General features: G+C 42.0%; 1 protein-coding gene across 2 annotated transcripts; it reads left to right on the top strand.

Annotated features, from left to right (window-relative positions):
- Window positions 1-258: 258 nt before the first annotated feature.
- Window positions 259-25,550, top strand: MCMDC2 (minichromosome maintenance domain containing 2). 2 transcript variants are annotated; one of them, XM_060243673.1, is made up of 14 exons: window positions 259-396; window positions 496-626; window positions 719-778; window positions 1,557-1,752; window positions 3,695-3,817; window positions 6,947-7,054; window positions 8,633-8,761; window positions 10,531-10,768; window positions 10,977-11,182; window positions 11,538-11,704; window positions 12,103-12,282; window positions 12,729-12,871; window positions 19,262-19,371; window positions 25,318-25,550. In XM_060243673.1, the coding sequence occupies exons 1-14, from the start codon at window positions 297-299 to the stop codon at window positions 25,482-25,484; spliced, it is 2,058 nt and encodes a 685-aa protein (XP_060099656.1). In that variant the 5' UTR covers window positions 259-296; the 3' UTR covers window positions 25,485-25,550. The 2 variants fall into 2 exon arrangements, with proteins under 2 accessions (XP_060099656.1, XP_060099657.1); XM_060243674.1 differs by lacking the exons at window positions 10,531-10,768; window positions 10,977-11,182.
- Window positions 25,551-25,553: the final 3 nt, after the last annotated feature.

The following is a 25,553-nucleotide window of genomic DNA, read 5'->3' as shown; positions in this document are numbered from 1 at the left end:
TGATATTTGGTTGTCAGTGGTATTACTATAGCTTCCAGTGCAGTTAACTATTTCACTATTTTTCTCTCTCTGCTAAGATAGTATAGTAATAGCTATGCTGGTATTATGCTGTCATCAGCAGTGCACTAGCATCTTCAAGCTTAAAGCTGGGCTGTTTCCTTAAAAGCAAATTACAATAAATATAACATGGGATGTTTAATTAAAGTCTTCATTCTATTTCTATTGTTGATTTTTCACAGCAACATATTGATTTGTGAGCTAAGTATTTGGAAAGGAAGCAAAACCATCCAGAGAACATGAGGCCAAATCTTCAGAAAATGAAGGAAGTTGCCTTAACTTATCTTGACAGGAGTGGTGGCCTTCAGAAATTTGTGGAAGACTGCAAACTATACAATGGTGATATCTAGATTATTTAATGTATTATTTAAAGAAAAATCTTACTTAGTTTAAAGGAATATATAAGCTATAGAAACTATTAAGTGTCTTCTCTTACAGACTCAAAGCAAAGTTATGCTGTCTTTCGGTTTCTAATTTCCATAAATCCATCTGATATTGCTGAGTTGGATGCTACTCTTGGAAATTATATACTGCATGAGCCTGTGAAGGCCACAAAGATTTTTCAGACAGTAAGGCACCTCATACATTAAGAGCCAACAGAAATGTATTGACTAATTTAATGTACTAATTCTTACAAAGTAAATTGTATTTTGAATTCTAGGTGTGTTTTACAGCTGTTAAGACATTGACACTAATTCAGCAGCTGCAGACTGAGGCTCAGGTAAGGATGTGCTCTATTCAAATTCTGATTTAAAAACAGTTGTAGTTATAAAATATAGCTTCCCTCATTTATATTTTTAGTTAGATACGTTTTCTGAAACAAAGGCAAAATTTAATCACAGGATACTGTGCTAATGCAAAATTAATTCCATTACACTCCCCATCTATCTCCATGGTAAAGCCGGAGTTCATGTTTGGAGAGGGGTTCATCTTTAATTTTCATGTCAGAGGTAGCCCTGATGTCAGTGGGGAATGGCACCCACATATACAGAAGAAATTAGGATTACCAGGTGGGGTGGCAAGGGTTGGGGTGGGGACAGGGTTGCCAGCTCCAGGTTGAGAACTTTTTGGAGATTGTATGTGGACCCTGTGGGGGACAAGGATCTCAGCTGGATATAATGTCATAGAATCTACCCTCCAAAGCTGTAATTTTCTCCAAAGGAACTGATCTCTATAGAGATGAGTTGTAATTCCAGGGGATCCCCAGGTCCCACTTGGAGGATGGCAACCCTAGCAACAGCCATCTGGAAGCAACACAGGGTTATTGTTTGGGTTACATAATAGAGAATATGGCGTGGACACAGGAAAACAGTGTTATATATATTATTCATTTATTGCCATGCAACCATTAGACTATTTACTGTACCATCTAAGCAAAGTTACACTGTTCTCTTTCAAGACAGACTTAGAAAAGTCTAGCTTCAGTTTAGGAAGGTGCTGTCAGTCACCATATTAAATATAATTCTTAATTGCAGTCTTGAACATATTTCTCTTTTTAGATGAACGTAGTATTGAAACTAACATATTTACCATCCCTGCCCTGTTACACCCTGAATCTTTGCAAATTTCCATTTGATTACATGTCTCAAAGATTTTATATGTCAGAAGGAATAGTGATTCAGATGACTGCTGTAACAAAATATACACAAGGTGCAAGATTTGTTTGTTCTGAGGAAACATGCCCATTTTCTGAAGGTATGCCAATCTGGAAACTTGAACCGGGTTTTGTGCAATTCACCAATTAATAAGTCCATATGTTACAATTAATAAGTCCATATGTTATGATTTTCTGACATAAAGTTATATATATATATATTTAATTGTAAAAAATGGGATTACAGAATTTGGTATTTTGTCAGCAAGGCTTGGATGCTGGGGTGAAGAAAGAAGGAAAAGCAAGGCGCTTGAGTATACAGGGGAACAGATTCTAATACCTATGGGAAGAAAATTAGTAGCGGAAAAAACCTCATTCATATTAGCGTTGAACATATTACTCTAAACTCAGTTTGATTTCCATCATAGATATTGAAAATGTATGTTATACTGCTGACATTTATTTGTATATGATTTTATTATTTTTCTTTTGTGAACCACCTTGAATACCCTTAATGGGGTAGAAAAGCAGTAATAGAAATAAATTTAAGTACATTCATAAATTGGATGTATTTGGGCTATCAAGAACATACAAACATAGACAACTTCAAGAGGGTACTGGTAAACATGGAGCAGAGGTCCATCAGTGACTATTAGCTACAAGGTATAGATGGGTTTTGGCCACTGTGTGTCACAAGGGTGCTGAATTGGATTGGCCATTGGTTTGATTCAACATGGCTTCTCTTATTTTCTTATTAAAGAACTTTGTTTTCCCATAGTGGATTAACACAGCGGTCCCCAACCTTTTTGGCACCAGGGACTGGTTTTGTGGAAGACAATTTTTCCACAGACTGGGGCTGCTGGGCAATGGTTTTTGAATGATACAATTGTGTACTTTATTTTGGTATGGTGGTTAAGTGTGCGGACTCTTATCAGGGGGAACCGGGTTTGATTCCCCACTCCTCCATTTGCAGCTGCTGGGGAGAGCTCTCTCAGCCCCACCCACCTCACAGGGTGTCTGTTGGGGAGGAAGATAAAGAAGATTATGAGCCACTCTGAGATTTGGAGTGGAAGGCAGGATATAAATCTTATTATTGTCTTATTATTACTACTACATTGTAATATATAATGAAATAATTATACAACTTGTGGCCCGGTTGCTAACAGGCCATGGACTGGTACCGGTCCACAGACCGGCCGTTGGGGACTCTTGGATTAACACAACGCAAAGTGAGAAATAGGATTCACAGCGTCCATTTTCAGAGGTTATTTACTAATCCGTAATAAAGAAATTAACATAAAAAACTCATAAGGTATCAGCTATCACAGGGGCATCAAACACTTAGCCCATGGGCCACATCTAGCCCGCCCAGGGCTCCTATCAGGTCTGTGAGCAACTGGCTGTTGTCTATTTCCTTCTGCCTCTCTTGTTTCCTTCTGTGTCTCAAAACAAAAACAACTGTGTCAAAACAATTACAAATAGTCTCCATCTCATTAGAAAAATATATACACATACGCCATGAACACTATATTCAACAAGGGGTAGGTTCTATGACAGTAAAATCCATAAATTCATGTGGCAACAAAATTGCTCCTGAGTAGTTGAGGAACCAGATCCCCTCAAAAGAAGCCTCCAAAGGTTGATATATCGTTAATGTGCCTGTCAACTTCTTGGTACACGTTCCACATCAAGATGCTTTCTCATAGAGCCAGTCCCAAATGAAATTTTTAACAGAAATATTTCTTCACTGATGGCAAGCTATGTCTTCACACAACTTTCAAAAAGCACATGCTCCAACAAAATAAAATATTGCAAGAGTGCTAATGTTTTAAGCATATTTTATTTTAAAAATCTTTGTGCTTGCCTGTGCCCTTTATAAAGTTTACATTTCTGCTACCCAGTGTTACATTTTATGATACACATGGCCCAGCCTCACAAGATCTTATTTATGTCAGATCCAGCCCTCATAAGAAATGAGTTCAACACCCGAGCTATCATTTTATGAATATTAAGAAACTTGAGTTTATTGTCTGCATCTCTTAGAGTTTCAGTATATACGAGTACATACTCCTGGTGCTACAGAATCTGCAACAGTGAGAAATGATTTTGTGTGCAGTTTATGTTCTTCACCACTGCAAGAAGACATCAAATATAGAGTACTTGGTGGTAAGAATTATATATTTTATTAATTAGTTGTTCAACAGCCTTATTGCCTTGCTACAGAGGATTGTTACTGCGCCCTAAAAAGAGAAAAGGGGGTGTAAAATCTTTATCAAAGGATGAATAGAGCTAACGGGTATTGTGCTGGTGCTTCCTGCTTTTGATAGAATCACAATGCTTAAGTTCAGTTGTGTCCCTAATGACTAACTGGCTACGTCTCCTAGCAAATTATTAGCCCATCAGTCCAATAGAATTTAGAATTCAACAAATTTTATTGATATTTCGACATACTAACAACATCAATACCACAAGGTTAATCACTGCGAAGATAGTGACTTACCACAGAAGGAATTACATGTTACAGCTAAGTATGCAGAACTGGAAACATTTTAAGTAAATTAAAAAAGTAAGAATGGTATGCCCAAATAATTAACTTAATAACCAAGGTAAGGAAAAGTTCAATGATTGCAAGACAATGTGTGCAGTTCTAAAGTGAAACTTTAATAACTATCTAGGATGTCTAATTTATAAGAAAAGATTAAAGCATATACCAAAGTAGAATTTAAAATAATTTTCTTGCTCCACATGTATTCCTTTTCTTTTAATCCTCTCTTAGGGCATAAACTATCCAGTGCTTTGACTTATTTTTATTAGTGAAAACCACCGATTAAAATTTTAGCTGTTAAACTATTAGAAAATACAGACCAAAATAAATTGTCTTATTTCTTGGGACAGCCCACAAGGTTATCAGCAATTTTAATCCCAGAAAGTTAAAAAGTATCATTTAAACTGCTGTAGAACAAGATGGGTTGCTTTGTTTGCATGTGAGACTAACATCTGAAATCACTCTACTTTCAAATATATAGGACATATACTCAAATTCTAGCCGTATTTGAAGTCAGCAATGACTCATGAAAGCTCATACCCTACCACAAATTTTGTTAGTCTAAGTGCTACTAGACTTTCTCTTTTAAACTGGTGTAATCACTGCACCTGAACCCATGTATAGTTCTAAGTCTACTTAATGATGTATCTTCAGTGGCTCCTACTATTTTGATTTCACCACTTCTTCAACAGGTGTTGAGCTTAACAGGTCTAGGACTTAAACTTTAGAGCAAGCTTGTCAAACCTGCAGCCCAGGATGGCTTTGAATGCGGCCCCAACACAAACTCATAAACTTTCTTAAAACAGCACCTGGAACTGTGTGCTGCGGCGGCAGCAGATCCTGGGACTGAGGCTACATCTGGTTGCTTTCTCTCCTGCTTGCTTTCCCTGAGTCAGAGCTGACTCAGAGCATGTATGTGTGAGTGCTCTTCCTTTGCTCCTGGGCACTCTCCAACTCTTCTTTCTTCCTGCTGTGGCCCCTCTGGATCTCCCACCCAGGACAAAGCCCTCAGCTGCACTCTGGAGGTATCGGGGTGGCTGTGGGCTCCTCTCTGGGAAAGATGGGGAGTAGCAAAGCCAGCCTCCCAAGCTCTTGGGTGGGCTTATGGGGTGGGATGATAGGGCAGAGTGGATGACCCCGTTTTTTTTCCTGGATCTATCCCCATTTGTTGATGTAAAGTGCTGTCATAGTGGATCAGTTTTAAGAGTAGGCAGAACAGTTTTAAGAGTAGGCAACACTGACGTAGAGGCCCGCCAGATACAAACATTCTACTAGCAGTAGTAAGAGCATTGCAGTCCAGTTGAACCTCTCTTATTTGCTGGCCAGCAGAGCCTGTTCCACATTTTCAGTGCTCCTATTCATCTGTGTGCAGCCTGCAGTAAGCCTCCCTGGACTCCAGGTAAGAGAGTGAGAGCTGGGGTGGGTGGGCTGGTCTTGTGGAAGAAGTCACTATAGTTGTCTGAGCTTGTGGTGGGGCTTGCTGCAGTCTGGCCTGGTTCTAGTTTGCTTCTGGCAGGCACCATATTGGCACATTTTCTGATGTTATGCTTTTCTTTTATTGTTGAGATGGGTGACTGAGGTAGCCTGGTGGTCTGCTGCTGGCTGCTGCCTACCCAAGGCTAGACCTTTCCCAGCCCTACTCCTGGCTTAGTGCATTGCCTGGCCTGGTTCCTGTTTCAGCTCTGGGCCATCTGCAGCAGGACTTGGAAGCAGAAAGGACATTAAGGCCTTGTGTTTCTGGGAGGGATGGGATGATTTTTTTTTTTTACTGATCCTGCCCCCCTTCTGCTTATATGTGGTGGCAGGTATCACAAAAGTTGTGCATGGACCATTTTTTGCTCATCATCAGCTATCAGTGTTTGTGTATTTTATGTGTGGCCCAAGACAATTCTTCTTCTTCCAATGTGGCCCAGGGAAGCCAAAAGGTCGGACACCCTAGAGTGTATGTTGTTTTAGAAACTATAGTATCATCCTAAGAACACTTTCCTGGGAGTAAGCCTCATTGCATAGACCTGAGTTGGATTCTAAATAGACCTATTCAGAATTGTTCTCTTGGAATCTCCCCTAAAGATGAACAATCTGGTTTTAGATTCAGATTTCTGCTAATAAAAGACTGACACTTCTTTTCTGCTGCAGCTCCTTAAAGCCTTTCCCAAGTGTTGAGAGACTTTCTGATATGGCATGGGACTGCAGCCGGAGGAAGGAATCTGCAGAAATCATGTCTCCCTGCTTTATACGAGTAGAAATGCCTTCCACTCAAACACCAAGACAGTTGGGTGACTTTGGGTCAGTCACAGTCCTCTTAGAACTCTCTCAGCCCCACCTACCTTACAGGGTGCCTGTTGTGGGGAAAGGAAAGTGATTGTAAGCTGCTCCAAGACTTCTTCAGGAAGTGAAGTGTTGAGTATAAATCCAACCCTCCTCCTTCTCTTCTTCAAAAGTTTTGGATCTCAGCCGTAATTTCTTATCTCCATTTACTAAGTGAAGTAAAATTATAGTTGTAAAATAGCTATTATAAAGCCATCCCCACCCCCAAGGGGAAAAAAACAGCTGAACAAAATAAAGATGAGGAAAAATACTGGCATGTTGTGATAGGGTGAAGTGGAGGGAAAATGGATGGAACAATACTAGTATGTAGGTTAGTCTAGGATGTTGGGAGTAGATATGGAATCATTTAAATTTTGATTAGACAAATGACTTCAGCAAGACTTTGGTAAACCTGCACATTAATATTCTTCTTCAATTTAAAGATAAACAGATTGTTGAAATGATTGATATAAAAGCAATGAATGCTTTTCAAGGATTTCCCAGCAGTAAAAAACATGTCAGATTTCAGTCTTTTACTGTTTTCCTAAGAGGTAAGCTTTGAGTTCACTTATTACTAGTCTGAAAAAACTGTGGTATGGTTACAGACATTACCACTGTGCTGTGCAAAATATCTATTTACGTCACTTACACCCCATCTCTCTCCTCAGTGGGGCGATCCAAAGCAGCTTACATCATTCTCTTCTCCATTTTATTCTCACAACAGTGCCCTGTGAGGTAGGTTATGCTGGGAGTTTGTGAATAACCCAAACTCACCTAGCAATTTTCCATGGCAAGGGGGGTGGGGGGAGGTTCAAATCTGAATCTCCCAGATCCTAGTCTGACAGTAACCACTATATTACACTGGCTCTTGGAAGTAGCATTTGATTGAAATCACTTTTTCATTTCCTGTATGTACTCACATGTGAACCACAGCCCTGAAGTAATGTTCAGTTTTGATGTCCAACACATTTAAAGAGGAACTCATCTGTTGTTAATGAACAGAAACAGAATATAAAATTACATAAGCTGAGGCCTCTCATGCTCTTATTACTTCAATGGTACATTTTTCTTGTAATGTTACTTCCTCCTTTGTTTCTTATGATCAAACAGTACTGTGATTGCTTAATGGTTTTGTAACATCCTTCCTCAATCTAGCTGGTTTCTTAGTTGTGATCTCTGCTTCCCTGGTTTCCAAAATTCAGCTACACAAAACATCGTTTTTAACAGAACCCATACCTATGCTTTCCTTTTATTTTTAAATGCCATTTCTTCAAACATATATATTCTGCTGAGATCTTCTCTCACATATCCTACAGATATCCTAAACTGGATCTGGTTTGTATGATATGCCTTGAATTTTTGTAGGAAAAGATATTGTAAGACTTTGTTCAAAAGGTTTTGTTTTTCAAGATTTCAGAACAGATGACTAATGATCTGAACATATGCATAACAACTCACAAGACAAGGCAGAATATATGTACACAGCTGAACAAGGCCACTTTGTGGTGGAAAGCGTAATTGGAATTAGTCATCTGAATTCATCCTTGGAGCCAAATCCTATCAATGGAGAAAGAGAAGGAGAAAGGAGATGACCTAGCCATCATAGAGTCAACTACCTAGATGCAATCTGACAATAAAACAAAATGTGATTCTGGAGATTTCTGATTTAAAAGCTGTTGAAGTGCGATTTAGATCAGTGCCACATCAAGAGGGTGTTAACCCTTCCATTTTCCCAATGCAAACCTTTCGCTCCAGATAAGCCAGTATGTTGCAGTGGTTGAAATATCAGGCCAGCTTATCTCTACTCAGGGACCAGCCAGCCAATCCCATTTCACAAGGCTGTTGTGAAAATAAAGTGAATCATGCATACTGCCCAGAGCTACTTTTAGTCTGGTGATCTACCTGGTCACATCTAGTATGACCCTAAAGGTTACCTTTTGGTACTGAAGTGCAGAATGGTCTGGCAGATAGAATACCAAAGTGTAATTGTCTTTCTACTTTTTGAACGCTTTTAAAAGCTGACATTACGTTTTTCTATGACTTTTACATTTGATTTTATAATCTGAACTACCATAAAAATCTAAATATTTATTATAAAAGAAAACCACATGCCTCTTTATTATTTATAGATGAACTAGTGAATAAAATGAAAATAGGGAATAGGTACAAAGTTATAGGAATTCCAGTCTGCATGCAAAATGGCTCTCAACTCACAGTGTGCCTAGAAGCCAACAGTGTGCTGCTCCCCAATTTACAAGGTAAGTCAAGAGAAGGTTGAATGAAAATAGATGTGCTTGTGGATAGTACCTGATGTAAAATGTCAAATCTGCTTTCATGAGTTCTCTTTCACTATGGGCTGAGTAAATTGTTAGGTTGAGAATATTAAAAAAAAATGGGGACATTGATATTTACTCAGTGGCTCAAGAGCAACATATGACTCAACTGGCACCATTCCCCAATGTGGCACTTGCCCTATATGGACACGGCCATTGCCCTGTAGAGCTTGTGGTAGTCAAGTTTCACACCTTGAAATGGCACCACCAGAGAGACTGAATGATGGATAAACAGTGAACCTTCCTGAGCTGCGGGCCTTGTGCCAGAGAGAAGTAGAGATTCCATCCTCTCCACACACAACCCTTTGCAGCCTCTACAGCCATATCTCAACATGCAGGCAGCTGCAGCTGGGAGAACAAGCTGGCTTGACAATCTCTGTTGTGCCTCGAGCTGAGGAGAGAGCAGAAAGGCAAAGAAGCCTTTCCCCTCACTCCAGATACATTGGGGAAATACAATTCTACCTGTACAGAGGTATTTTGGTAATTTAAAGGGCTACATTTACATATTTAATATATTATTGTATGTTTGGTGGTGGGCTGGTACACAGGGCATGCCAGTGGTCATGTTGCTCTTTTGGTTGATGGTAATTGCAAATGTGTGTCTCTTTGAGCTGCAGAGTAAGCATCACTGCCTTAGGGATTTTGCTTTCTCTATCAATGGTAATTGATTTGTTTCCTCTTCACTTAAGTTCTATAAATCAGTGCTAAAATATTCAAAGTTTTTTTCTTTTTCTTTTTCATTTTCATATTTCATCTTATTAATATACTTCCTGGGTTTGAATTCATAATCCATACAAGGTACTCAGCATTCCAGAAGATCACAACCTTACAATTCAGCTCTGTGTTATTTCAAAGTGAAACAGAAGAGAGTGCCCTCTACCTTTTAATTTGTGATCTTACAGCATTTAAATTACTTTCACATCTGAGGTTTAAAATCAGCTATTAACATGACTGTAAAACTTGACCTGGCTAGGAAGCTTTTATTAACTCTTCTAAAGATTCTCCTGTATTAATTTTTACTTATGGCACCAATACTATTGAATGCTATTGATGCTGATTTGGCTGCCTTTTGTGGTGACTTCACTACTGTATTTATATTGTTAACTGATGTGGAATTTTATAAATATGCACATACGTAATAATATGCATGAAATATTTTTTTAATTTGAGCTGATTAATTATGAGCTAAGTAACTAGTCAATCTGGACAACTGATAATTTGATTGCCATGCCACTCACTTAGACTGCCTGTCAATGCATAACAAGATTTGTAAGTTTTTAAACTACCTTATTGTTTGCTGGATGGGGAAGCTGAAAAGAGTGATAAAATCAGTTTTAATACAGCTGACTACATTCACAACCTGCCAAAACCAAGATGGTCCAGTAATTTGAAACTTTGTATCTCAATTCTAGCAACATTTGCTTGGATGTAAGGCCTAACAGTAAGTAGTAGAATCTTGGGCTACAGTCGTAAACATTTTCTTGGATGCAAGTCCTGATGGACACAGTTCTAAGCAAAACTGCATAGAACTAATCATTAAAAAATAACTAAAATGAAAGATTTGCTCCTCCAGCCATGGAATTCACTAAAAAATGAAGGTCAATAATTGTGAAACGGAATGTATTATTTATTTGAAATACTACTGTTGTTATTTAGATTTACAATTACTTCTTGGCTTTTTTTAGAAAAATCAGATCCTTCGTGCATCAGTGAAAAGTTTAAGTATCTGCTTGCTTTAACTTCAAATTCATGTTGGAGATTTACAGCTGTTCTTGCTGACAGTTTTGCTTCCCAAGTCCTTCCAACAGGCATTTATAACACTCTCAAACTGGCCCTGTTGTTAAGCCTAGTACAGACAAATGACAGAGAGGAGGTAACAGCAGAATACCTGGATCTTTTGGTAGCAACAAATGATTCTTTAATATTAGAGAGGTAATTTATCTTTTGTATTAAGTGAACTACAGCTGTCTTGTTTGGATGGTTCTACATGATTTTTAATGCACATCAAACTACCCTGTTGTTGATGTAAGATCACATTTGTCACATACTTTATTACATTTACATTTTTTAAAAGTTAAAAAAAAACTTCTTCCCCCAAAGCACTGGAGATAACACTGTTGTCTACTTTCCTATCCCCTAGACTTCTGAATTACAGTGTTTGCCTTGTGGCCCAGGGCATAAAGCACATGCCATCTGGTGAAATTTTTCCAACTGTATCCAAAGATAAACATGGTACTGGACTTGCTAGCATTCAGGCTGGTAGTGCTTTACTGGCCAAAGGTGGAATCTGCTTAATAGGAGAACTATCTTCATATAAGAAGGATAAACTTGAACAGTTGCAGTCAGGTAGGTCAGCTAGAAATTTTATGTATACTTAAATGCTGAGGCCATACTGAATGAAGTTACTTCAGTTGGCCAAATGCATTTTCTCTTTAATGCTTTGTAACCCCAGGGTGAATCTGCCAGTCACTAAGAATTATTCTATCTGTATTTATGGCATTCTGAGAAACTATAGCCTATGAAACAAAGTCTTCATAACTGTTGAGATACATCAACAACTTGCAGAAACACTGTATTTTAAACTTATTACATGTGATCCATCTCTGAGATTCTTACAAAAAATAAGGATGCTATATATATTATGCAAAACAATATTTATAGTGAGATTAAGTAAAATTTGTATTGACTTGTTTACTTTCAGTGTTAGAGAGCAGAGCTGCTACAGTATTCATCCAAGGAAAAAAATATGGAGAAGATATTGATCAGCAAATTTCTCTTCCAATTCAAACCAGTTTTTGGTCATTTATTGATGTAGATTCCTGTTCCAGAAAGCATACACTAAAGGATGATACTCCAGTTGGCCAGACAGTAAGTCATATACATCAGTACAGTACTGATGAAATGTAACAGTAACTGCAAATAACAGCTTTCAAAGGGACACCAGCTGGTAACAACTGGTCTATCAAGGTCATCATTGTGTGCCGTCAGTAGCTTTCCAGAGAGATGTATCTTTTGCATCACCAACTCAGATCCTTTCAATTTATCCAGGACTGAAATTGGAACCTTCTGCATGCAAAATGGATGTTTTATTCCTGAGCCAATTCCCAGCCTGGCTTCAAAAACATACTTATTGCAGTAGTCATGGAACCTATTTTAAGTCAAGGTTTGACTTAGTAGAACTAAATGCAACAGTAGAGAAAATGAACTTTCACTTTTCATGCCCTGCAGTGCATGTTTTAAAATATACATTTGTTTTTAATTACTAGATTTTAAATCTAACTTCAGCCAACCTTATAGATGCTTTTGGACTTTTGATACACTGCACCGAACCATCACTTTGCCATTCAATGCTTCCCGTTGTAAATTTCATTTTCAAAAATGCTGTTGATCCAGAAGAGGCATCTTATGTGGTCTCCCAACAGTTCAAAACACAAGACTACGAGGAGGTAACTGTATACTGTGTGTGATGCTTAAAAAAAAGGATTGGTAACTTAACTGTTGCAGTAATTGTATCTCAAACGTGGTCTTTTTGAAATTAGTGATTTCTCCTCTTCTGCTTCCAATGAAGCCTATACTCTTTTGTGTGCAAACACACTTCTTCAAATACAGGTGTATCTGATGAAGTGTGCTTGCACACAAGGAATACAATTCTGTTGGTCTAAAGGTGCCAGTGGACTCAAACTTTGTTTTATCAATGTTTGTAATTCTTATATGGATTAACCAGTTTAGACAACTTCAAAATGATTACAGGGAAAATCTGGTTATGTACACCAACTGCCTTAGTATTTTCTGAAATTGTTTTAGAAAGTACCATCAACACAAAATTAATCCTGATTAGCAAATATTTACTAGACATTTGTAAATGGCTGAAATGTTTTTTATCTTCTTTTAGTTCCTTGCTTTTGCTAAGAATTTGCACGTGGAACTTGGTTCAGAAGCAGAAAAACTTATTCATGGTTACTACCTAGCAAGTCGCAGAGTAAGAACACATTCCATTCACGGATCAGATCTCTCAACAGCTGCACTAAAAGTTCTGTAAGTCTGATTTGCAAAGTATCTGAAGTGAATTCACAAAAGCTCATATTCTACCACAAATGTTAGTTTTTAAGGTGCTACTGGACTCTTGCTCTTTTCTATTGCTACAGACTAACATGGCTACCCATCTTGATCTTATGTTAAGTAAATTTACCTAAAACGACCACTGGGTACTTACCGTGAGGGGTCCTTCTCCTCCGAGGATAGTAGGACACCTTGCGGGTGATTCCCAACCCATCAGTAGGGAGGCAGGACTAAATTTTCAACTTCCTGTTTCCATTGGGAGTCACCCTCAACTCAGTTTAGCAACTCCTACAAGCAGTAGGAACCTTCCTTCTAACTCAAAAAATATAACTGATATAACCATTAGAACTAGAATAAGGCAACAAAAACAGGATAGAAATAGATAGCATAGTTGAAAAAACAGGGTAACAGGAGTATTTACACTTTCTTGAGAACCTATAACTTGAATTTTTCTGTTTCTGCTTCATATAAATATTTTTAGATATCTGATGCATGTCGATGGCAAGGATTAAAGGTAGGACCAAGGTGTCCTACCATCCTCAGAGGAGAAGGACCCCTCACGATAAGTACCCAATGGTCGTTCTCCCTCTGAGGCATAGGACACCTTATGGGATATCTTAAAAGCAGTGTCCCTAGACAGTGTGAGGGATCTCACCATCGGCGTCCCTCAGAATATGTTGTAGCACTTTTCTTCCAAATGCGGCATCAGCAGAATCGTATGCATTAATTTTTTAATGCCTGATAAAGGTTGAGATTGATGACCACGTAGCTGCTCTGCAAATTTCCTCTACAGATGCCCTGTTAGGTAAGGTTGCATTTGCTGCTGCACTTCTCACTGAGTGAGCTGTCAAACCTTTTGGCGGCAGAAGTTTTTGAGCTTTATAGGCCTCAGTTATACATAAACATAGTGATTTGCTAATGACAGCATTAGACATTCTTTTGCCTGTGTGTGGTGGAGATATATTTATGAACAGAGAATCTGTTCTGCAGCAGCCCTTGGTTCTCTCAATAAAGCATCTTAGAGCCCATCTGACGTCCAGTTTATGCCACAACTTCTCTTTGGAATGTACTGGATGTGGACAAAATGAGGGTAAGTCGATCTCTTGAGCCCTATGAAAACTAGAGTCCAACTTTGGTCTAAATGTGGAATCCATTCTGAGGACCACCTTGCCCTTGTGAAAGATACATAAATCCTTGTGGATTGAGAGCGCTGCCAATTCAGATACTCTTCTGGTGGAAGTTATGGCCACCAGAAATATAACCTTCATTCTAAGGAATGACAAAAAAATTTCTTTTATAGTCTCAAAAAGCAATTTTGTTAATGCCATGAGCACCGTGTTTAATTTCCAAGTAGGAAATCTGTGTGACTGGAGAGGGAGAGAAAGCATGGCACCTCTCAAAAACCTAGTGATATGAGAATGTCTAATGCATTTTTGCCATCTAAATTTAATACAGAAGCAAGTGCTGCCACTTGATGATGAAGTGTGGCTGCTTTGAGCCCTGAATCCAAGCCTTTCTGAAGAAATTGTAGAATTTCTTTCACCCTAGGTTTCAAAAGATTGATCTTTTTCCTTCTGCCCCAGCGGACGAACGCTTTCCAGGTCACATTATATATACGGACCGTAGAAGGTCTCCGAAAAGCTAACATTGTTCATGTCACCTGATCCGAGTATCCCAGATTTAGCAACTTTGACCTCTCAATTTCCACGTGGTCAAATGAAACCACTCCAGGCGGGGATGACATATCAGCCCTTGATACAGCATGTCTTCTGATACTGGCAAGGTTAGCGGAAGATCTACTGATAACTCTTGAAGATCCGAAAGCCAGGGACGTCTTGGCCAGTATGGAGCTACCACTATTATCTCGGCTTGAAGTAATCTGATTTTCCTTATCAGCCTTGGTAAGAGTGAAATTTGTGGAAACGCAAACAGCAAGGTCTGGGGCCACCTGGCTGTTAATGAATCTGTGGCCTCTGCTTTCGGATGAAAAAAGCGTGTGAAGAAGCGCTTCAGTTTGTTGTTGTACGGGGATGCAAATAGATCCACTTCTGATTGGCCGAAGTGATCCACGATCATCTGGAATACACTGTGCTTCAATGCCCATTCCCCCTGACATATTTGCTGACTGAGCCAATCTGCTTGAATACTGGTAGAGCCTTTCACATGTTCCGCTCTTATCAAAGCTATGTGAAATTGTGCCCAATTTAACAGACGCTTCCTTGAGAAGAAGAGTAGACTTGGATCCTCCTTATCTGTTTATGTATGCTTTCGCAGAAACATTGTCCATTCTGACTAATACATGGCAGTTGTCGATCCTTGCAGCAAAATGGATCAATGCTAGTCTGATTGACCTCAGTTCCAAAACATTGATCGGAAGCTTGGATTCCTCCTGGTTCCAGGTGCCCTGGACTGGAACGTTGATGCATGTGGCTCCCCAGCCTGATAAGACTGACATCCATATATATCTGAATCCATTCTCCGATCCAAAACTGTTTTCCCTGAGTCAGGTTGGAAGTCTTTGTCCACCAGCGTAGGTTCATCTTTAGTTTCAGTGGAACCCTCAATGAACAGTCCATCTTCTTTGAGATGCAGTATTGGTAGGGTCGTAAGAAGTTCTGGAGTGGTCTGGAATAGAACCTGCCCCATTGGATGACATCATTAAGCCTTGTAATGCTGCTATTGACATAAGAGATGAGTTCTTGCTCTGAATCACTGCTGCAGTCGCTTCCTTTATCTTTTGCGTCTTGTGAAGTGGTAGAACTAGGCGATTCTGTAATGTGTCTATTATAACTCCCAGGTGTTCTAGGCGATGCGTTGGCTCCAGTGAACGGGTTCTATTGCCCTTATTTCTAAAAGATGTTAAATTGCTTGAATTGTGTGATCTCTTTTTACTGGATTTGTATGACTTTGTGAGCAGACAAAGTGGTTGCGTGGTATTTGACTGAATTCTATTTTGTAACTGTCGGAGACTATTTCTTTGCACCAAGCGTCCATTGTTGAATTCTGCCACTGATGTTGAAAATGGAAGAGGCGCGCTCCGACTGGAATTATATCATAGTCATGCTTTGTTTGGTTTGTTGTCTCTGTCCGATCTTTCTGTCCGTTTGCCTCCAAACTTGTTGAATTTGTTCGAAGCGTTGCGACGAAAGGGCTGTTTATTGGAATTCCAGGCTCCTCTTCTATTATCTTGTCTAAACCAAGGTAACGTGTGTTGTGCACAAAAGGAAGACAAACCCGTCTATTGTCTTGATGACGGAGAAACTTCTTGTCTTTAGCATCTACTAGTATTTTATCTAAGTCTTGGCTGAAGAGGTGCCCTCCATGAAACGGATAAGACATCACATTATTTTTAGAATGTGTCTGCTGACCACTCTCTCAACCAAACAGAACGTCTGGCTGCCGTTGATGAAGCAACAGCTCTGGCAGCAAAGATCATGGAGTCCAGGGAAGAGTCTGCTAGGAAGGATACAGCCTTTAAGACCTGATTGGTCCCTTCCACCATGGGATCCTTGAGATAATTTTCCTCATCCATACAACTGAAGCTCTTGCCACCATGGACCCTACTGCCAATGCCTTAAGTGACATAGAAGAGGCTTCATGTGCCCTTCGTAAGGCAAATTCTGTCTTGTCAATATGATCTTTTAGTGTGCCTTGGCTGTCTTCCGACACCAGACCGTATCTCTGAAGAGCTGCAACTGGAGCATCAACTAAAGGAATCTGCAAGAAATTGTTAGTAAAGGAATATAACTGGTAGAGCTTTTTTAGAAATCCTGGGTACTGTTTATTAGCAAATAGTTTTCTTCATTCTGCTCTGATCTGCCTTTCAAAATACTTTGGAAATGAAAAAGCCTTGGCATAGGATGCCCTTTGTGGAAAAAATTCCATATCCCCTTATGTTTTACTTTTGATTTTCCAGCTTCCTCCTCCTCCTCAACATCAGGATCATCATGAAGATCTAATGCTGTGAAGGTTCTAATGAGTAGATATTGATAGTCCTCCATTTTAAAGAATTGTTGGGCAGACTCTGGGACCTCAATATTTAAATCTTCCTCATCTGAGAAGAATTCCCCTTCTTTGTCACTGGTTCTATCAGACTGATCATCTCCTCTAGAAGGAGAGGAATCTCTTCCTCTATTTGGAGAGGAAACCTGTTTTTGTGCTGCCTTGGTAGGCCACTTACCCTTCCCTTTTGGTCTTCTAGTAGGGAAGGGTGATGATGATGAATGGGAGTGTGATCTGCATCTCTTTGTACTGCGATGCTTACAAAAGGCCTGCATTTACTCTCTCATTTGACCTCAAAGTACAGGAAGAAATCGCTAGGGAGCAGCACAGGAACCAAATCCTCTTGTGCAGTACCTGGAGTAGCCTCTAGTTGGTCTACTCAAGAGTAATGTGTAAAGGCTGCACTAGACTCGGCTGTGGATCAGGGCCCTGAAATTAGCGCTCTACCATCCATTAAACAGCCCGGTTCATATGCCTCACCATCTCCACCGGACTGGGAAGGATCTGGACGGCCCGAGGCCTGCATTCTGCCTTTCGCTGGGGCGTCTCTTTGCGGCCTGTTTTGGTGCGCTTTTCTGAGGCGCCGCATGAATGCAGCAACAACGGGGAGATCCGCACAAGCCTCTCTTGGGTCATCGGCTCCACTAACCCTCTGTTCGCACTCTCCACAAGAGAGGAAGCCGTCATCCTTGGAGTGCCTCATTCGCAGGAGCCCACGACGATCTCAAGGCCCGTTAGAAGTAAGTACTGGGCACCAAATAGCAGTTGGGATGCCCGAAGTCGACTCCTGGCCAGGGAAAGAAAATATTGAAAGTTTGTCAGAGGAAAAGATAAGAGGGAGCATTAGACAATAGAACAGTATGATGAGTAGATAGGTAGCAAAGGATCAAGAAATTGAGTAAAAGTATATAGATGAAGAGCATAATAGTAGCAGACAATTCTATATTCAATGCTCTCCCTATAGAGGCAGGAAAATACCGTATTTTTCAGACCATAAGACGCACTTCCCCCCCCCCCCGAAAAAGTGGGGGGGGAGTGTGTGCGTCTTATGGAGCGAAGGGACGATAGGACGTACCTTCCTCCGGGAAGGGGGAGCGATGCGCTGCCTCTGCCTCCGATCCCGGCACTTCCCCCGTGCCTGCCTGCCTGGCTCCAGCTCTGCTTCCAGCAAGCGCTGGGATCGCTCCACGCTGCCCCCACCGCAAACCCAGCACTTCACGAGCGCCGGCTGCGGAGGGGGCAGCGTGCTTCCTCCGTGCCTGTCTGCCTGGCTCCAGCTCTGACGCTTAAAGCAAGAGTCAGGATCGCTCCCTCCGATCCCGGCGCTTGCTTTAAGCATCAGAGCTGCAGACAGGCACGGAGGAAGCACCCGCCCCCTCCGCAGCCAGCGCTCATGAAGCGCTGGGTTTGCGGAGGGGGCGGGTGCTTCCTCCGTGCCTGTCTGCCTGGCTCCAGCTCTGATGCTTAAAGCAAGCGCCGGGATCGGAGGGCGGAGGGAACGATCCTGGCGCTTGCTGTAAGTGTCAGAGCTGGAGCCAGGCAGACAGGCACGGAGGAAGCACGCTGCCCCCTCCGCAGCCGGCGCTCGCAAAGCGCTGGGTTTGCAGTGGGGGCAGCGTGGAGCGATCGCAGCGCTTGCTGGAAGCAGAGCTGTAGCCAGGCGTGGGGGAAGTACCGGGATCGGAGGCGGAGGCAGCGGATTGCCCCCCAGGAGGAAGGTGCGTCCTATGGTCCAGAGCACCTTATGGACCGAAAAAATATGGTAACTGAGTTGATGGTGACTCCCAACGGAAACAGGAAGTTGAAAATTTAGTCCTGCCTCCCTACTGATGGGTTGGGAATCACCCACAAGGTGTCCTATGCCTCAGGAGAACACTTACTTTCAAAATCTAAAAATATACTGAATCTGCACAAAGGTTTTATTCAAATAGTTGTGTAAGAGTAAGGTGAAATTGCCCTATCAGAGATAAGCCAAACTTTATAGACGCTAGGAAAGAATAGGGGATCTGCATGTTTAAAGTGTTTGTAAATACTTCTTTTAAACATATTAGTTGCAGAAGACAAAATGATTACATATCTTTGGCCTTGTTTGGGAACATTCTCCAGAAAAACATTTGGAATGTGATTTAAGGGATGTAATAAAATCCTGTTTCATAAATTTTATCAAATATTTTTGTTAGGATGGAACTACATATTATATCTAGTTCTCTGATAATTTTAAAGTGTTTTTTAAATTATTTTTTAAACAGTCATTACTTAAGCTATAATGCAAGTAACTGCAGTATGTATAGGAGGAGGAACATTAAGCATGCATGCATACATTTATGTGGACAAGCCAGATTTAGAAACATGTTTGTATTTTAGGATTTCACTGTCTGAAGCGCATGCTAAACTGAGTTTAAGGACAAAAGTACTTGAAGAAGATGCTTTGATTGCTATCTTATTATATGAATCGTCTCTCACTTTAAAACACGGTAAAACTCACATTAACTTTTCTTGTCCAAATTATGTCTCTCAGCTGGTTCAAAGTTGACTCAGCCTTCCACCTTTCCGGTCAGTAAAATTAGTACACAGCTTGCTGGGGGTAAAGTTAAGATAACTAGGGAAGGCAACTGCAAACCACCCTGTAAAAAGTCTGCCAAGAAAACGTTGTGACATGAAGTCACCCCATAGGTTGGTAATAACTCAGTGCTTGCACAGAGGACTACCTTTACCTTTTTAACCTGGGTTAATTTGAATGGGGATCTGGTAGGGCGGAGTGGACTGGGGAGTATTGGCGATAGTAGTGCATTGGTGGTGGCTAAGATCGTGGTTGCCACCAGCGGGGAAATGTCTGGTCTAGGGATTCCAGTGCTCCTGGGGAGGGGGAGATATGGCGGTGGGAGCGGACGACATAAGGGAGGAAGACGGAGACAAGATAGTGCTCGGCCTTCCTCCAGTCTGTGTCCCATCCCAAGGGTGACAGGTAGTAGGGTCAGGTTGAATATCCCGCCTCCGTCATTGGTGTTATGCAATGACAGGTCCATTAATAATAAGACCTCTGTCCTTAGAGAGTTCCTACTCGAACAGGACATGGACCTGGCTTGCGTGACCGAAACCTGGGTGCGAGAGGGAGATATGGTAGCCCTCTCACAAATAGCTCCCCCGGGCTATTCAGTCTTCCACCAATCGCGGACTAGCGGGCGGGGGGGAGGAGTGGCACTACTTATACGAGAGGCTTACTCCTTTAGGACACTCCCGGCCCCAAAGATCGAGGGCATTGAATGTGCTGGCCTGGCATGAGAGGCTGGAGAGGGGTTGGCGGACTGGCTGGTGTACCGTACGCCAAACGCACCAGCAAGCGCCTTACCGTCCCTGCTTGAGGCGGCGACAGGCTGGGCGTTGGAGCACCCAAGGTTGGTGATCCTGGGTGACTTCAACGTCCATGCTGATGACCCGACCTCCAATCAGGCGACGGACCTAGTGTCTTGGATGGCGACGCTAGGACTCTCTCAACTAGTTACAACCCCCACTCACCAGGCCGGGCACATGTTAGACCTGATCTTTGCGGCCGGGGTTATGGTGGATGATATAACTGCCGAGGCAGTGCCATGGTCAGACCACCTCGTCCTCAGGGCCCGTGTAGATATGCCACCCCAAACCTGTTTTGGCAACGAGCCTATTATGGCTCGCCCGCGGAGCCAGATGGACCTGGAACGGTTCCAAATGGCTCTGCGGGATCCCTGGCCCTCTGGCGATTCTCTCAATGGCCTGGTGGAGACCTGGAATAGCCGGCTCTCCAGGGCCATTGATGAGATCGCACCTCGACGCCCTCTACGACCTCGGACTAGGCTGGCTCCGTGGTATACCCCGGAGCTACGCCAGCTGAAACAAGGTCTTAGACGGCTAGAGAGGCAATGGCAGCGTACCCGTGACAAAGCAACTAGAACATCTTATAGGAAGTTTATGAGATCCTATGAGATGGCAGTCAAGGCCGCAAAGAAAACATGCTTTGCGGCTAAGATTGCATCTGCAAATTCGCACCCGGCACAATTGTTTAGGATAATTCAGAATTTTACTACATTGCCTCAAGGCAATCCAAATGTTAAGGAATTGGAAATTGGCTGTGAGGCTTTTGCAAAAATTTTTGCAGACAAGATCCAGTTGCTCCGCCATGACTGCCCTGCCAATTTGGATGCAGTAAGCGAACTCGAGGCCCAATGCGTGTCTTCTGGTTTGATCCTGGACTGCTTTGACCCACTCAGCTTGGAGGAAGTAGACAGAGTCCTTGTTTCTGCACGCCCAACAACTTGTGATCTAGACCCATGCCCCTCCTGGCTAATAAAGGCTTGCCAGGAGGAGCTAAGATGTCCTATACGGGACATCATAAATAGATCTCTTTCAGAGGGCTTTTTTCCAACACCCCTGAAGGAGGCATTGGTCCGCCCTCTCCTGAAAAAAGCTACATCAGATCCGGCCGAATTGGCTAATTATCGGCTGGTCTCAAATTTGCCCTTTTTGGGCAAAATTATAGAGGGGGCTGTGGCGTTGCAGTTACAGGCCTTTCTGGATGACGCTTCCACCTTAGATCCGTGCCAGTCCGGCTTCCGCCCGGGCCACAGGACGGAGACAGTTTTGGTTGCCCTCATGGATGACCTCCTGCGACATCTGGATCGAGGTAGCTTGGTGGTATTGCTGTTGTTAGACCTTTCGGCTGCGTTCGATATGGTCGACCATCGGCTGCTGACCCACCGCCTCGCCGACGCAGGAATTCGGGGGCTAGCCTTACAGTGGCTCTCCTCCTTTCTTGTAGGCCGGGGACAAAGGGTGGCGAGTGGAGAAGAGCTGTCCCAGAGACACCTACTTAATTGTGGGGTGCCTCAGGGGGCAGTTCTCTCCCCAATGTTGTTTAACATTTACATGCGCCCCCTTGCCCAGATTGCCCGGAGGTATGGGCTGGGTTGTCACCAGTATGCTGATGACACCCAGCTCTATCTATTGATGGATGGCCGGACTGACGATGTCCCTATAAACTTGGACCGGGCGTTGCAAGCCGTGGCGGGCTGGCTCAGGCTGAGTGGGCTAAAGCTGAATCCAGCGAAGACAGAGGTCCTTTGCGTGGGTCGTGGCGGGCCAGGAAGGGAGATCTCCCTACCAACTTTTGACGGTGCGTCACTGATACCAGTGCGCAGGGTCAGGAGCCTGGGAGTGCTACTGGAGCCTTCCCTGACAATGGAGGCCCAAACAGCTGCCACTGCCAAATCCGCCTTCTTCCATCTTAGGTCGAGGCAGTTGGCCCCCTTCCTGGAACGTAGCGACCTGGCAACTGTAATCCATGCAACGATCACCTCGAGGCTGGACTACTGTAATGCCCTCTACATGGGGCTGCCCTTGTACCGAACGCGGAGGCTGCAGCTAGTGCAGAATGCAGCAGCCAGGCTGTTAGTGGGACTACCACGGTGGGAACACGTACAGCCTAGGCTGCGGGAGCTGCACTGGCTGCCGATTGTGTACTGAGTTCGTTATAAGGTGCTGGTTATCACCTTTAAAGCCCTATATGGCCGAGGACCTGCCTACCTCAGGGACCGCCTCTCCCCATATGTTCCCCAGAGAGCACTGAGATCTAGTTCTCAAAACGTACTACAAATCCCTGGACCAAGAGAGGCCAGATTGAAGGCAACTAGGGAGCAGGCCTTCTCCACAATGGCCCCCAAATGGTGGAACCAACTACCAGAGGAGGTACGAGCCCTGCGAGACCTAAATCAATTTCGCAGGGCTTGCAAAACCACCCTCTGTCAACTTGCATTTAAGATGGCACCCAGAGATGACACCTAGCCATCCTATACACATTCTGAACTGTGGCACTTTAATTTATATTTGATAAATTTTAATTGTTAATTAATTTAATCTGAACTGTATCTAACTATTTTAATTGTTTTAATGTATTGATGGATTTTAGTGTAATCATGGTGTAAACCATGTCATGTGAGCCCGCTTCGGCGGGGGAGGGCGGGATATAAGAATTTATTATTATTATTATTAAAAGTTCATACAAGATCCTCCAGTACTGGCTGCTTCTTCAAAATCAGGTCAACCTCCTCAGACATTGTCTCATATCCTACCTGGCTCCAAGTTCTCAGTTACATGAACTGAAACCCTGGACATTCATTTTGCTTGAGGAAGAGGATATTCTGGAACATTTGGGTCCTCTTCTACCCATCATCCCTGGATGCAGGTAGTAAGCTAATATTTCTGTCTCTAGATGGGAAGGCATGCCCATTACCCTCAGTTTGGAGACTTCTGCAGTGAATACATAATCTGCACCATGTGCCTCTCTGGGTTCCTCTCTCCTAGCCATCATAAAACACTGCAACAGTCATTGATGCCAAAACAATTGACCATGGCACAATAGCACAGCAATGTCAACAGGAGAAACAGGAACAAAATCAGCATTGAGGCAGTAGACAGGATACCCTAGAACGTTTTATTTATTAATTTATTTATAAAATTTATATCCCACATTTTTGCCTTTACAGGGCTACAAAGGCAGCTAATAATTTAGAAGATACATGATAAAATTACATTATAAAACATTATAATAAAATTTATAAAAACATGCATCAGTAGAACAACTTTAGAAAGATTAAACATTTGGGATGTTACCAAGCAGTACATCAAAATAGGGTGGGAACTCAACTGCCATATGAACAGAGAATTAGAGCACTTGCTGTATGATCCATCATCCAAAAGCCACATCTGCCAAGACCATGTCCAGCTTATAGTGTGTGAGAGATGCTGACACTGATACCCATGATGCAGCTTTGTAAATACCAGTGATTGAAGCATTCATCTCAAAGAATGCAGATGCTGCTGCATTACATACTGAACAAAGTCTGAGTCCAGTGGCACCTTTAAGACCAACAAAGTTTAATTTTAGGTATAAGCTTTTGTGTGCATGCACCAAAAGTTTATCTCCAAAATTAAATTTCATTGGCTGTATTCCATTACAGACTGAATGTGTAGTAAGGCCTTCTAGAACTGCTAGACTTGATGAGTAAGTTAGCAAGATAATTCTCTGAACCATTTGCTTAAGGTCCCTCTTGTGGCTTTCTTGACTTTGGCAACAGATGGTAAGCAATAAAATGTCAGAATGGTGGAAAGAATTGAAACATACACACAAAGTTTGCAAGGATGTTAACAATAGAATATTTTTGGTCATTAATTCACAGGGTCGCCTTAACTTGGAAGCAACTTGAGGGCACTTAATACACACAAGTTAGTAAACAAAGAGAGGCACACTAGAAAGGCAGCCTAATAGCTGTGGGGAACCAGAAGAAAAAAATATCCACAAAGCCCTTCCTTGCATGCTCACAGGGGAAGTATGAAGAAAAACTTAAGACAGCAGGCATTTCCTTCCAGCTAGACAGAAAGATCCACCTACTCCTTGCCTCCAGGAATGATGGGTAAGAGAGGATGACCTATTCTCAAGCAAACTCTACCTTTAATAGGGAACAGCAAGTCCCATCACACTGGCAAGCTGACATGTCAGCTGCAAATATTTGTCAGCCATACAACTTATATACACCCTTTAAAAAGTAATGAAGAATAACTGCTGGGTTTCTGCACATGGCACTCTTTTGTGAGTTACAATGGCTGTGATATTGTGCAACAAAACTATGAATTCTGAAGCCATCCCCCAAAGAAAAAAACTTAAACACTAGCAATTCTCACAAAGTTTTTCCTTCTTTTGCCATGGTATAAAGTTATCTGTTTTACCCATTCCTTATGCATAGACCCCATCTCTTTATTTTTGCAAGTTTATGTAAATGATATAAAAATTACTTCCCTCTTTCGGATTCCTCACATATGGCCTTTGAGAAGTTTAACTGGAATCCTGTGAGCTACTTTACACAATCAGTTGTCAGTACTGGGCCGACAGAATACATTATTTTGATCCAAAGGTACTTCTGCATGAATTCAAGAAATTTCAGTTTACATAGGGAGGTTGGTCAGCCCTAAAATATCTTCACCAATTTTCCGTCCCAGCTGCAAGCTTCTATACCACAACCCATGCCATCCTACTTCTCAGGGCTGGCTTTTGGTGATGCAGGTGCAGAGAACAGTAACAAAAAGCTGTATTCTGTAAGAACCCAACATATTTTTTTTGTAAATCTTTTAAAACAACCCAACAGGATATTAAACAGCAGAATTATTTTGTTTACATATGCTAAGCAAGGAACTGCTACCAACTCACTGGAAGACTTGTCAGCACCGCATGTCACTAGATCAGGGTCTCTACGTGTCAGACTTCCATATAAATACAGCAAATCCAAGCACACTTAAGCAACTTTGTAGTGATCACATCCCACAGCAGAAGAAACATTGATAGTCTTTGAAATTACATTGTAATTTAGTATCCTGATTTTAATTTCTCCGTACAGGTGCCTCGGTATTTTGTGTGCCACCCAATGCTGTTTTTCCATTTGAACTCAACAGTGAGAACTCTCTGGCTCAGAGGGATGTTTATCTTATGCAGTGTCATCAGCATCTGATGCAGTTCATTGCCACATATGGGCCTGCAGCACACATTGTCAGCAGTGAAGATTAAAACCGCTTAACAGAATTGTAGTGTATGAAAGCTGTTTGCTTATTTCAGGGTAACATGAAATAGAAGAGA

This window comes from Heteronotia binoei, chromosome 7 (assembly GCF_032191835.1).
Source record: "Heteronotia binoei isolate CCM8104 ecotype False Entrance Well chromosome 7, APGP_CSIRO_Hbin_v1, whole genome shotgun sequence".
Taxonomy (NCBI): Eukaryota; Metazoa; Chordata; class Lepidosauria; order Squamata; family Gekkonidae; genus Heteronotia; species Heteronotia binoei.
Note: the sequence above shows the minus strand (reverse complement) of the source record. Positions and strands in the feature narration are given on the sequence as shown.

Bases quoted from the DNA above. Each gene is read 5' to 3' on its own strand.
- MCMDC2 (XM_060243673.1), top strand. From the start codon at position 297: ATGAGGCCAAATCTTCAGAAAATGAAGGAAGTTGCCTTAACTTATCTT. The intron at 11,183-11,537 runs GTAGGTCAGCTA...GTTTACTTTCAG, and splicing joins ACTTGAACAGTTGCAGTCAG to TGTTAGAGAGCAGAGCTGCT. The intron at 11,705-12,102 runs GTAAGTCATATA...TTTAATTACTAG, and splicing joins ATACTCCAGTTGGCCAGACA to ATTTTAAATCTAACTTCAGC.